Raw genomic sequence first — 12,091 nt, forward strand, 5'->3', positions numbered from 1 at the left:
CCCCCTCTCCCCTCCCTCACCATGCCCCTCCGCTCGCCCCTCTGCAGGACCAGCGCGAGCGCGAACGCGCGCTCGGTGACTTCAAGAGCGGGCGCATCTCTGTCATCATCGGCACCGACGTGCTCGGCCGCGGCATCGACGTGCCCGCGGTGACGCACGTCATCAACTACGACGCCCCCGGAGACATCGAGGACTACACGCACCGGATCGGCCGAACGGGTCGCGCGGGACACCAGGCACCTCGCCTCTCTCTCTCCAGCCGCCCCGTCCCTCGCCCCTCTCTCTCCCCAGCCGCCCCGCACCTCGCCTCTCTCTCTCCAGCCGCCCCGCACCTCGCCTCTCTCTCTCCAGCCGCCCCGCACCTCGCCTCTCTCTCCTCAGCCGCCCCGCACCTCGCCTCTCTCTCTCCAGCCGCCCCGCACCTCGCCTCTCTCTCTCCAGCCGCCCCGCACCTCGCCTCTCTCTCTCCAGCCGCCCCGCACCTCGCCTCTCTCTCTCCAGCCGCCCCGCACCTCGCCTCTCTCTCTCCAGCCGCCCCGCACCTCGCCTCTCTCTCTCCAGCCGCCCCGTCCCTCGCCGTCGCCGCCGCCCCGCACCTCGCCTCTCTCTCTCCAGCCGCCCCGCACCTCGCCTCTCTCTCTCCAGCCGCCCCGCACCTCGCCTCTCTCTCTCCAGCCGCCCCGTCCCTCGCCGTCGCCGCCGCCCGTTGCTGCCGCCCTCGTCGTCCTCGCCACGCCACCGCCCTCGCCGCCGGCCCCCACCACACCGCCGCCGCCGCGGCCGCCGTCATGCGGCTTCCCGCCTCCCCACCCTCCCCACCGCCGGCACTGCACCTCCCAGGGCATGGCGACCACGATGCTCAACGACCGCGACGGGAACATCGCCCGCGACCTTTTCGACATGCTCACGCAGTCGAACCAGGAGGCGCCCGACTGGCTTCGCCAGATCCGCGGAGGAGGCGGCGGCGGGAGGCCTGCCTTCCTGATCGGTCTCGGTAGAAGAAAGCAAAGAGATATCGCCGTTGTCGATACAGCGGTCAGCGCTCCAGCCCTCCAAGCCTCATGCCCGCCGCTCCACCGTGTCGCTGCACAAGCAGCACTTCCCCACATTGCAGTGCTTGACGCAATACGAAGATGTCTGCGACCATCGACTCCACCGTGCGTCGCTGCACAAGCAGCACTCCCCGCCTTACCAGCAGTGCAATCGCATCGCGCCCGCTCGGCCGATGCGCGCTCGTGTCCTCTTCTGATGCGCTGCTACGGTATAGATTTGGAGATGCCATTGACAGCCACGACGAGATCGTCCGCTTCAACCTGGCGCCCGTGCCAGGTCAGCCTCTCCCACTCCTGCCACTAGACCACCCACAGCATAGCACGTGAGAGGCAATCACCTTGGCTTTTGCTCATTCACCGCTCACGTTCGTCATCAGCAGCCAGACATCCTCTGACTGGCGATGCCCGCCCCTCGACCCCAGAGGCGCTGCACCACCATGTTGGCCGCCGCACCACCACGGTGGTAGTTGGCTATCATGTCTTGCTTCTCCTTCAAGAGAGCGTCGCGCGTTGGCTGCGCCAGCTGCAGCCGCTGCAGCCGCTGCAGCCGCCGCAGCATCACCAGCTCCAACCATTACACGCAGACGACAACGGTGGTCGCAGCGGCTCGCCTCAAGTCGCGGTGCTTGTCTCCGACAACTGGTGTGTGACGGACGATTACAAGTGCCGAGTGCCCGGCAAGTCGCGCTAGATGACAGCTATTCACTGTCACCCACATCTTCCTTCGGCCACTGGCAGTGCTACCACTGTATCGGCCGTTCTCAAAGGCGCCAAATGCAGCGCACATGATCTCGCGATAGGCAAGTCGCGGCGCTGGGCCCAGCGCGGCGGACGAGCAGGCGGGCCGCCGCTATCATGCCCCAAGCAGGCCGCCTCTGTCGGGAGATGCCGATGCATCGCGCACGCGTTGCCTGGTTGGATCGATTGTGCGCCCGCCCCGTCGAAGGAGGAGGTGCAGGAGACGTGGCGACTCTACCTGGAGCAGGCAGATGCTTAGAAAATAGGTAATAGGTAAGAAAATGGCACACGACCGCACACGACCGGCTAGCCGTTCGTGCCACCAGAGGTAATGCAGCGCCAATCCTCGGCAGGCAAACGAGTCGTGCGCAAAGAGCGGCCCGTCGACTGGTCTCGCCGCCGCGATCCACTTTCTCCGCCGCTGCAAGAGAGTTACGCTGTTTGGCTTTGGTCTTCCGTCGCGTGGAGGTGGCGACGGGGATCTCCAGCAGACGATCGGGTCCGCGGCCCGGCGGTCGATCTGCGCCTTCTCAGCGGTGGAGGGGATGTGGGCGGTACGTGCGGACCGCGTGGTGCTGCGATGGCTTGACGAGTGCGACTCCCAGCGTCGACTTTTTGACCCCACGGAGCCTCTGCTGCTCCGGGGGGGGCGGGGGGGGGGGTCTGCAGACCACCCGGCCGAACTTCAGAGTGGCGGTGGTCCTCAAATACCGCTCAAACGCCCACGATGTTGTGGAGGGGACATATGCTGATGATCCCGGCCCGATTGGGTCGCTCAGAAAGCTTCTGGGCGGTCGCTAAGGTTCGCTCCCCGCACACGGGCCCCGGAATAAGATACATCATAGAGCTGCGCGTCTACCCCGGCGCCGCACACGGGATGGGTCACTTCGGGCCGCACCAGCACACCGAGCAGGGGGAGGGGGCGCTGCGAGCCCTCGAGGCGTGGTACGCAGCGCACCTGCCCTAGGCAGTAGGCTCTGCCTCGATGCGGATGTACGTGATCGACCTCTGTGATCCTGTTGTTGTACCAGGTTTACGTTCGAATGATTTATTTTTGTAGAGCCGCCGCCGCCTTGTGTGGTGGCCAGTGGTGGTGGTGGTGGTGGGTGGGTGGGGGGGGGGGGGGCACACATGGAAGTGGCCGCCCTCAAGTCTCTTCAAAATATTTTAGATTTAGTTTGTTTAAAAGGGGCAGGTTAGGTGCTGTTGCTGTGGGGAATTCAGCCCCTGGAAGGACACCCGCGCCCTTTCGCAGGCGGTCGAAAGGCCCTTGCCAGGACCGTCTCGCATCGCACATCCATCGTGAGTGCCAGCCCCGCGCCCGCCACTGACCGCCGACACGCGCGTTCCCAACGCGTGACTCACCGCGAGTGTGTCCGTCAGGACAATGATCTTCTCAAAGCTGATGCTGCTCGCCGTCGGCGCTGGCGTCGTCAACGCTCTGCCGATCCTCACCGTGCCCGACGCGCAGGAGGACGGCCTGGTTGATCTCGACTCGCCGGCCTCCCAAGTCTCCATTCGCTTCCTAAACGGGGACAACTCAAAGGCGGTGCTTGTGAAGTACACTGACAACGGAGTCTTGAAGCAGCTTCACATCAACGCAAACAGTGATACGGCCAGCTACGCTGTGGATCCAACAAAGGAAATCACGATTCTGTCGGAGGATCCCCACTACTACCGCGTGTGCACAGTGGCACCTGACACGCTCAAGGAGGACGATGCCGTGTCTACTGCGAGCCCGTGGGGCAACTCGTGCAAGGTCTCTCGCCCTGCTCCGTCTCCGTCTCCGGCTCCGGCTGCAGAGGACCTGCAGTTTCAACGCTGCTTCAACAGCCAGGAATGTCCTTGTGTCAAGCATCTTGATGGTCTCTGCCTTCTTTACGCCTTGTGTAACACGGCGCTCAACTATTGTGAGATTGGATCTGCCGTTCATAACTGCAACCAAGATTCCGATTGCCCAGGATCTCCTGTTACTTGTTACCAGGGGTTCTGCTACTACGGTGCGCAAAAAGCCAATGGTGCTTCTTGCTACTGGAATTACGAATGTGAAAGCACGTATTGCAATGACGGGCATGGCGGTGGCAAAGGGAAGTGTCAAGCTTTGGGAAATACTGGCGATGATTGCGCTTGGCACCAAGCTTGCAAGTCCTTCTCATGTCATGGTGGGAAATGCACCTAGTTTGCAGGTTGCTCACCCACGGCACCGGGCCGGTGCTTGCACTTTGAATGCCGTGGGGCTCCTGCCCGTGTCCCGGGCGTGGAGATGCGAGGGTCGCCCCCCCCCCCCCCCGCCCCCCACTTTGTGTGTGTGGAGACGTTTACCTTACTTGGCGGGGCGTGGGGGCCCTAGAGGGTACCCATGCAGGGGGGGGGGGGTTCCCATGGCCCGCAGGCCGGGGCCGATTTTGCGGGATTTTTTCTTTTGCGTTTTCGTTGGGTCCACCTGGGACCGAACCGGAGGTGGCTGTGAGCTCACGTCCGTGTTGTCGTAGTACGCTTTACGAGACTGATACTGTACGAGAGCTAAACTGGGTGCGGACCCAGTCTAGCAAGACACTCCTACGGAGTAGTAGACGGCGCAGGCATTTTAATCACCCATCTGCTCCTGCAAGGCATCAATCACGTCGCCATCTTCCATCCCGCACTCCTCGGGCGTCTCGCTTCCCAGGGATGGGACACGCTCGCCGTTGAACACGAGTCGGAGGCCTTGGGGGTTGACGCCTTGGCGCTGACCGATCGCATTCTTGATCTTTGACAGGTGCGTGTTCTTCTTGATCTTGAAGAAGACCTCCTCGCCACTCGCGTGTACAACCTTGACGTTGATGCTGAGGGAGTCGCCCGCCTTGAGAGACTCGACGAGAGCGGCGGCGAAAGCCGCGGCGTCCGCGACCTTGCCGTCGCGCACAGCCGCCGCGGTGATGCGCTCCACGTCCGACTCGAGAAGGCGCTTCAGGCGCTGTGCATTCCACTCACCGCCGGCCATGCTGCTCTCCAGCGGCAAGCCGAGCGCCGCCCTTCCTTCCGGTGATGGCGGCGCTTCCGTCCGGGCGAGACGTTCGTTAGTGCAGTGCGCGCCAGAGCGCAGAGGCCAGTAAAGATAGAATTCTTAGATAGAAAAAAAATTGTACAAGCAAACTCCCTTCGCACGACACTTAGGCACGGGACTGGCGCGCACTGGCACTAACACAGGTACACCACGGGAGCCGCCCAAGCGACTCCCGCGAGGACGGCGAGGCACTTAGCTCCGTGCACTCCCAGAAAGTCGAACAGACAACCCAAGGAGGCACTCCTGCGCCCGCTCCCTCCCGCTTGGCGCCCATCCCGCCCTCCGCCCTCGCCCTCCGCCCTTGCCCTGGCTGGCCTGGGTGGCATCTCCGCATCATCACGCGCCAAGTGGGAGGGAGGTGGACGGGGCCCTGAGCCGACCTAGCCCCAGACGGAATGGGGCGCCCAACACGATTACTGTGCCTTCCCCGCGCATCTCAATCACCAGTGCCGTTACAGTGCCGTTACGGTTACGTATACCGACGGGGGACGACAGCTCAGTATCAGACTCCCTATGCTGACGATACCGGCCTCCCCTTCCTTCTGCTCACGCGCTGACTTGGAGCAACAAACGCCGCTCCTCATGACGCACTTTGCGGATTGGGGCATGGAGATACATGCCGGCGTGCTCGATCCCATGGAAGGTCCACTCTGGACTACTCGACTTCACCGCTCTGCCGCCGATCAAGAAGTCGAAATCTGAGGTGCTGTTTTGTTCAAAGCCGCACCACCTCTACAGATCCGACCTCGTTCGACGGCACCGACCTTTCCCCGATCATGCTGCCAAACAACGGCTTCATGGAGGTGGTAGATCGCTTCCCGTACCTCGGCGACATCGTCTCGCGCGACGGCGACGACGCAGCAGCGGTCGACGCCCGCGTCGAGTCGGGTGGCAAGGCATTTGGCCGCGTAAAATTCTTTCCGGCCGCTGCTCCGGTGTGCACACATGGACTACTACGCTGGCGGCCCCCACTGGCGGCAGCAGGATCGCCGCCCCGCCTACCGCCGCGCGAGTGCCCGCGGCGGCCACTACAGCGAGGCGCGGGGTGGACAGGTGGGCTGGTACGGGCATGGGACCGGCCACGGAGGCTGGTATTATGGCAACGCTCCTGGAGGTGGATGGGGCAACCTCAGTGCTGGTGACGGCTCGGGCTCCTTCTACACCGGTGGAGGCGGCTACGGCGGCGCCACCGACCAGGCTACGGGCTGGGGCGGCGGCGGAGGGGGGCAGCATTGCCGCAGGGCGGCCAATGAGCAGGAGTATTGGACGTGTGCAGGCTGCTCGACCAAGAACTGGACGTCGCGGGAGAGCTGCCGCAAGTGCTCGCGGCCGAGACAACGCTGCGCCGCGCCGCCGCACTCTCCCACCCGCCCTCCGCCGCAGCCACCGCGCGAGCCACCGCAGCCATCGCATGAGCCGCCCCTCGCGACCGCCAGCTCTGGCGCGGGCTGGTTCGACGACGGCCCTTCGTGGCCCTCCTCGGCCTCCTCCGAGTCCCGGAAGCGGCCGCAGGCCACGACCGGCGGGCCCGGCGCCAGCGCCACCGCTGCGTCAGCTCCGGTGTCGGACCTGCGCAGCAAGCTGGCAAAGACCAGGCACATCCTGAGCGATGCGACACGATGTCTACTCGAGGGCAGCAGGCCGGGCAGCGCGGCGGCGGGCGCGTCCGCCCAGGGAAGCTCCTCCGTATTTTCTCGCTTGGGGGTCAGAGAGCGTGCGGCCCGATCCGCGAGCGGTCCAGTGCGCAGTCCCGAGAAGATTGGGGGTCAGAGCGAGGCGGCGCCTGTGGCAGTCGAGGCGACGGGGCATGCGAGCGACGTTGACCGGGCGCCCGCTGCATACACACACACACACGCCGCGCGCGCCGCACACCCACGCACACTGGGCCTGACACATTTATTACCGTGGGGCTCCTGTCTTTGGACGTGGAGTCGTGAGGGATCGCCCGGCCTCTGCTCCACGCCTCGTGTGTGTGGAGAAGTTTCCCCCTAATCTTGCCTTACCTTGACCAGGCGCAAGGCGACGCGGTGGCAGCGTGTGCGCAGGCGCGGGCGACAACGCCAGAAGAGGCGGCGGAGGCGGCGGAGGCGGCGGAGGCGGCGGAGGCGGCGGAGGCGGCAGACTCGCAGGCGGAGGAGGCGCAGGCGGAGGAGGGGGCGGAGGCGGAGGCGGCGGCGGATTCGGTGGCGGCGGCGGCGGCGCTGGTGGCTGCAGAGCCAGACGGGATGGAAGAAGCCGCCCTGCGAGCGCTGCTGCGGCGCGTCCAGCCGCTCCTGAGGGAGGCTGTGGCGGCACGGCGGCCGCAGGCATCCGAGGGGGGCGGGCGGAAGACGCTGGGCCTCGCCAGAGGCGGCAGGACGAAGGCATCGCCACAGAGGGCGCCAGCCGCGGAGGCGGCGCTGCAGCAGTCGCCGGCAGCGGTGGAGCGCAGTCGGGCCGCGAAGCGGTGGCAGTCTGGCGACGAGGCGGGAGGGAAGGGGCGAGGCGACGAGACGGGCGGCGAAGAGTCGGACGACGCGATGGGCTAGGGGGTTAGCTGAGCGTTTTTGCTCAAACATCGAGTGAGGTGGTGATCGCGGGTGGTCGTTCTCGTTGCTCGTTCTCTCGAGTAGAGGAAAGACATCAACATAGAGATATTAAGAGCTGATGTGGTTACACCTTGTCCGTACCGAATACCGTGCGTACTGAGGCAAGAACTGTCTGTACTCCCTGACGCCCCCCAAGCCCCATCGCAAGCAGGTCATGCAGTTACCCTGCGTACACCCCCTAGAGAGAGTAGAAGTAATAGACGGCTGCTGTGGAGGCTCAACGCTCACCAAGCGGCAGTGCCCTGCCTTCCACGCCCTCGCCCAACGCCGAGTCGCGCCGAGGCGAGCCAGAGAGGGTGGCGTAGCGGACGATTCCAAAGGCGACGGCGGTGAGGGAAAAGATGGTGCCCAAAGTATAGCGAATCATTTCGTTTTTGGAGGCCTGGGGAGGGTCAAGAGCCTCTCGTTGAGGACGCTCCGAGACTGTCTCCGCCAAATATCACGGGCGACCTCACCTCGATCTTTGTGTACAGCCGGCCGATATCGAGCTCCAGCTTCGCCTCTTTGGCGGAGAAGGTATTTTGCGCCTGTTTTCAGGAATGCGCGACTGCTCTGAGATCGATGGCAGCAGGAGGATCCACAACGTCCAGAGAAGGTGAGGTCTTACCTTGCGGAGGTCCTCGCGAATCTTGCCGTCCACGAGTGAGAGCTCCACCTACGGGGCGCTGAGCGGTGCAACATTAGATCTCGCGTACGGGCCGTTTGCCTGCCTCCCCTACCGACGCTTGACCCCCCCCCGCCCCGGGCCGATTGCTCCGCCTTGTATTGCGACGTGAGCCGCTCGATCTCGTGCTTGCTCTCGCCTGTTCACATCAAAGGTGTGACGAACTTCGTCCTTCCAGACAGCCACCCGATCGCGCTTGTTCGCCGCGTAGACGGTCGCCGAGCGCGAAGCCCTTCTCCGTCACCTCCTTAACCTGCGCAGTCGTCTTGGCATCAGCGTTCTCTTGCCGCGCCCGGAATCTCTTGATGTCATCCCTCATCCGCCTACGCCGCCTCTGATCCGTCAGGCCCATCGTACAAGCCGCGTGGCGTGTCACACAAAGGGTTTGCTCCTGAGCTCAAGCTCGATGAAGTTCTTGAAGCGCTCACGCGCCGCCTCCTCCTCAATCCGCCGCGCCTCGCCCGACGCGCTGAGCGCGTCCAGAACGAACTGTGTCACGCACTCGCTCTGCTCGGCAGGCATGCCGGCCGCCTGAGAGGTCGGCGAGGAGGCTCGAGAGGCGCGTGTGCGGGCTCGGTTGCGCTGACGTTTACTCCTGGAGCTGCCGAGCCAGCGCAAGCGAGTCAAATGGAAAATTGGAGCGGCGCAGCGGGTCGATGGTTGAAGCAGAGGTGGCGGCGGCGGCAGTTGTTTGCGCGGAGGAGGTGCTGCAGAATCGGAGCATGGGCATGGGCCCACGGGGGCCTCGAACGCGACACACATTCGCGAACATATTTGTCGCGCTGCGGAACGTAAACCACTGAAGTCATGTCCTCATGACCTCGGAGCCTGTGCTCTTGTGAGCACTTGAGCACTGGATAGGGTCGATTCCGCATGGTACGGGACCCCTCGATCGTCTCGCCCTCCCTCACTGGCGTGTTCATTGGGGGGGGGGGGGGGTCATAACAAACACGGTACAGGATCGAGGTGCACGCTGCTGAAGCAGTGTCGTCCCCCCTCTCCATCGTCTGGTAAGGGAGCCTGTGCTCTTGACGAAAAACTCTGGTAGTCCGTCCACGGAGATCGCTCAAGGGCGATGCACGCACAGCACGACCTCACACAACGCGCTGCACCGCGCGCACCGCGACCTCTCGGCGGTACCCTCCCAGCAGGACCGACAGAGCGCCGCGTGCTGGCACGGCAACGCCATCATTTGCGACTCTCTTTCACCGCACTCGGCGCACCGCTTGGGAGCGCGCGCCGCCTCCGCCGCGGCCGAGACAGCTGCTTCAGCCTCCACCCGCGCTTTAGCCGCCTGCTCGCGCCGCGCGCGCCTCTCATCAGCGCGTCGGCGCCCCTCGAGCTCTGCGTCGCGCCCGAGGTCGCGCTTTTCCGACGCGGTCCGCCGTCGGTGGGCGCGTGAGCCCTCCCCAGACTGGAAGTGGCCAATGGAGCGGCAATCCCAATAGTAGTTGTTGTAGTTGGTGCAGTCGCCACGGAAGCCGCCGCTTGGCCCCCCAAGCTGGCTAGAGGACCCGTCCAGCTTCGAGCGGAGGGTGCGCGCGTATTTGCGGCTGACGGGCGAGAGCTGCACGTCGGCGGCGTCGAAGCCCATCCACGTCCGCCACCGCCGCTCGCAGCCGAGCGGACCTGGCGCTTTGGCTAGAACGTCCGCCATCGTCGCTGTCGCGGAACGTAGCAACGTTCGGACGGAGCGTCGGAACTCGTGCCAGCAGCGCATCCGCCTCTCGTGCTCTTCCCACTCCCGCCGCGCCGCCGCCTCGGCTGCCTTGACGGCGAAGCGGCCGCCGGCGCGGTCAGACCGTCCCCAGGGCCTCTCGGGGCCACCCCTTCCCTCCCACCCTACGCCGCCGCCACCGCCGCTCGCGTGCGCCTCGCGCGTCAGCCGGCGGAGCTCACGGCGGCGCGTGAGCTTGGGGGACGGGCGGCTGGATCGGGGCTCCGGCTCCGGCTCGAGCGAGGGCACGCTCAGGCGGCCGTCGAGCAGGCAAACGTCCACAGCGTGGCTCGATCCGACGAGGAGATGGACTCCCTCCCCTGGTGTGCGGCAGAGCGCGCAAGTGCTCGAGTGCCGCGCCCAGCCGGCGTGGCAGCGCGCGCACATCGCGAGATGGCCGCACGGCTCCATGATGACGGTCGCGACCGACTCGGAGCAGATCACGCACACGCCGAGCCGCTCCTCGAGCGCCTCTTGGCAGCCGCGGTCGAGGCAGCGCGAAGAGGAGGAGGAGTTGCCAAAGGGCGGAGCCGGGAAGTGGACCAGCCATGGGCGCCGCTCCTCCCTCTGCAGCATCCGAGCGATGGCCTCGTCGCTCCGCGTCTCGCCGCCGTTGCCCTCGCTGGGCCACGCGAGGCTCTCGGGTGTGTGCGATGCGGTGATCTCGTCGCCAACGATGGTCCATGCCGTCTCGGTGGCACTCACGACCGACCACTCTGAGCGGATATCGTCGGCGCTGAGCAGCTCGTCGCACTCGCTCGGGAGGCTCGAAAGGCTAAGGTGGAGGAGAGACCCGTCGGCAGGAGGAGCGGTCTTAAGAGCGGCGTTCCGCTGACTGCGAGCCTTGCGCCGTGCAGAACCATTGGAATTTCGGCGCTCTTCACCTTTCCAATCCTCCTCCCAAGCTTCTGAGCACTCCTCGCCGTCGCTCACACCTGAAAGAGCCCAACGCCGCAGCTTGCGGTGGGTCGTGCCTGAAGGCTGCAGCACGCGGGTTTCGTAACTGCCATGTGTGTATGAGAGCTCCTTGGAACGACACGCCTGGCGGACTCCTCGCCGGCTGTTGTGGGAGCGGCCCATGGGCCCTGGTTGTCTGCGTTCCTGTCCTGGCCCTGTCCGACGGTTTCGTGGACGGCGTGTAAGTAGGACTCGTACGGAAATAAATAAAAACGGACATCTCTCTACTGTGAGATGGGTAAAAAGGAACAGGCCCCCGCCCTTGCGATCTTTCTGCAGGGTTCTTTGTGGGTGTGGTCGGCGACTAGCCGGGGTCGTCCTCCCGATGGGGGACTAGCACTAGCCGTCTTCCACATGGTCCCTCGGGTCCCTGCTGCTCCTAATCTCTTCGTACATCCTCCTGCTGATCTCCGCAAAGTCCTGCTCCCTCCCTCGTCTCGCCCCGCGCGTCTGCTCCGCCTCACCGTCTTCTGCCCTGCGTCGTCTGGCGACGGGTCCTCCATATTCGGTCGAGGTCGCCGCCCTCCTCGTGCCTCTTCCCAACGTTCCCTCGGCGGCCGATGCCGTCTGCTCCGGCTCCCCAGTCCCCGGCTCTGCCCTGCTCTCGTCTGCGCTAGTTTCTGCTTCGTCCTCACCGGCGTCTCTCCTCTTCCTTCTCCCCTTCTTGTATGCTTTGCACATCGCGTCGATTCCTTTTCGCGTGAGCACCAGCCTGAAGCCCGCCCAGCAGCTGAACCGCTCCCTAAGTCGAAGGAGCATCATCAGTCTCACCCACTTCGCTCGCTGCCCACTGTCTCCGCTCCCTCCCGCTTGAGCTGCCGTCGCGGCCCTCGTTCGTCCCACTGGCTGTTGGCCCGTCCCTGCGTTGCCTGCGTTATCCCTCCTCCTCCGCGACTCCCTCAAGGCCGGCCGAGCCTCTTTCCACCCAGTGAAGAGCTTCCTCAGCCACTCAATGTGTTCCTCTCTCTTCATTATGCGCGCCGTAGCCTCATCATTGAGCTGGATCCACCTCTGCACCGCTCCCGTCGCCGCCTCGGCCACGATTTGCAGGTTCCTCTTGACCCCGGCGCCAAGGTCCCTCCGGCTCTTCTCCGAGAGGTCATCTACCAGCGCCGGCAACACCCCCCCGACGGCTGGGGCTAGTGCATCGTACCCGTCCTCATCCAGCACCCTATAGCGTGAGCCCTTCAGCGCAGCGACATGCGCTATCCTCAGCGTCTTCAGCGTATCCTTGGAGTCGAGTGCCGCCTGGGCTACTTTGCTGATCGCCGTCCCCATCTGCGCTCGCGCTACTCTGAGGAACCATCTGGCCTGCTCCCTATTCCCCAT

General features: G+C 64.8%; 8 protein-coding genes across 8 annotated transcripts; 3 read left to right on the forward strand and 5 right to left on the reverse strand.

Annotated features, from left to right (window-relative positions):
- Positions 1-50: 50 nt before the first annotated feature.
- EMIHUDRAFT_49307 (hypothetical protein) lies at positions 51-236 on the forward strand (the record flags this gene model as incomplete). The annotated part of the gene is made up of 1 exon (XM_005786925.1): positions 51-236. A coding segment is annotated over one exon (186 nt), but the record flags the coding sequence as incomplete, so codon positions are not given.
- Positions 237-1,041: 805 nt separating this feature from the next.
- On the forward strand, positions 1,042-2,292 carry EMIHUDRAFT_441254 (hypothetical protein; the record flags this gene model as incomplete). The annotated part of the gene is made up of 4 exons (XM_005786926.1): positions 1,042-1,329; positions 1,475-1,729; positions 1,853-2,037; positions 2,144-2,292. Coding segments are annotated over exons 1-4 (783 nt in total), but the record flags the coding sequence as incomplete, so codon positions are not given.
- An 885-nt stretch (positions 2,293-3,177) lies between these two features.
- Positions 3,178-3,839, forward strand: EMIHUDRAFT_228535 (hypothetical protein; the record flags this gene model as incomplete). Its single annotated transcript, XM_005786927.1, has 2 exons — positions 3,178-3,700; positions 3,775-3,839. The coding sequence occupies 2 exons, from the start codon at positions 3,178-3,180 to the stop codon at positions 3,837-3,839; spliced, it is 588 nt and encodes a 195-aa protein (XP_005786984.1).
- A 544-nt stretch (positions 3,840-4,383) lies between these two features.
- EMIHUDRAFT_49329 (hypothetical protein) lies at positions 4,384-4,614 on the reverse strand (the record flags this gene model as incomplete). The annotated part of the gene is made up of 1 exon (XM_005786928.1): positions 4,384-4,614. A coding segment is annotated over one exon (231 nt), but the record flags the coding sequence as incomplete, so codon positions are not given.
- A 1,338-nt stretch (positions 4,615-5,952) lies between these two features.
- Positions 5,953-6,894, reverse strand: EMIHUDRAFT_363440 (hypothetical protein). Its single transcript, XM_005786929.1, has 2 exons — positions 6,853-6,894; positions 5,953-6,667 (listed from the first exon to the last, which is right to left on the reverse strand). Exon 2 carries the CDS (start codon positions 6,435-6,437, stop codon positions 6,012-6,014), a length of 426 nt encoding a protein of 141 aa, XP_005786986.1. The 5' UTR covers positions 6,438-6,667; positions 6,853-6,894; the 3' UTR covers positions 5,953-6,011.
- A 747-nt stretch (positions 6,895-7,641) lies between these two features.
- EMIHUDRAFT_228538 (hypothetical protein) lies at positions 7,642-8,610 on the reverse strand (the record flags this gene model as incomplete). The annotated part of the gene is made up of 6 exons (XM_005786930.1): positions 7,642-7,806; positions 7,880-7,951; positions 8,032-8,079; positions 8,148-8,227; positions 8,302-8,389; positions 8,467-8,610. The coding sequence occupies 6 exons, from the start codon at positions 8,608-8,610 to the stop codon at positions 7,642-7,644; spliced, it is 597 nt and encodes a 198-aa protein (XP_005786987.1).
- A 421-nt stretch (positions 8,611-9,031) lies between these two features.
- Positions 9,032-9,854, reverse strand: EMIHUDRAFT_441256 (hypothetical protein). The gene has a single exon (XM_005786931.1). It carries the CDS (start codon positions 9,806-9,808, stop codon positions 9,155-9,157), a length of 654 nt encoding a protein of 217 aa, XP_005786988.1. The 5' UTR covers positions 9,809-9,854; the 3' UTR covers positions 9,032-9,154.
- A 1,782-nt stretch (positions 9,855-11,636) lies between these two features.
- EMIHUDRAFT_228540 (hypothetical protein) lies at positions 11,637-12,091 on the reverse strand (the record flags this gene model as incomplete). The annotated part of the gene is made up of 2 exons (XM_005786932.1): positions 11,637-11,679; positions 11,772-12,091. 2 exons carry the CDS (start codon positions 12,089-12,091, stop codon positions 11,637-11,639), a joined length of 363 nt encoding a protein of 120 aa, XP_005786989.1.

This window comes from Emiliania huxleyi (assembly GCF_000372725.1).
Source record: "Emiliania huxleyi CCMP1516 chromosome Unknown EMIHUscaffold_148, whole genome shotgun sequence".
NCBI lineage: Eukaryota > Haptophyta > Isochrysidales > Noelaerhabdaceae > Emiliania > Emiliania huxleyi.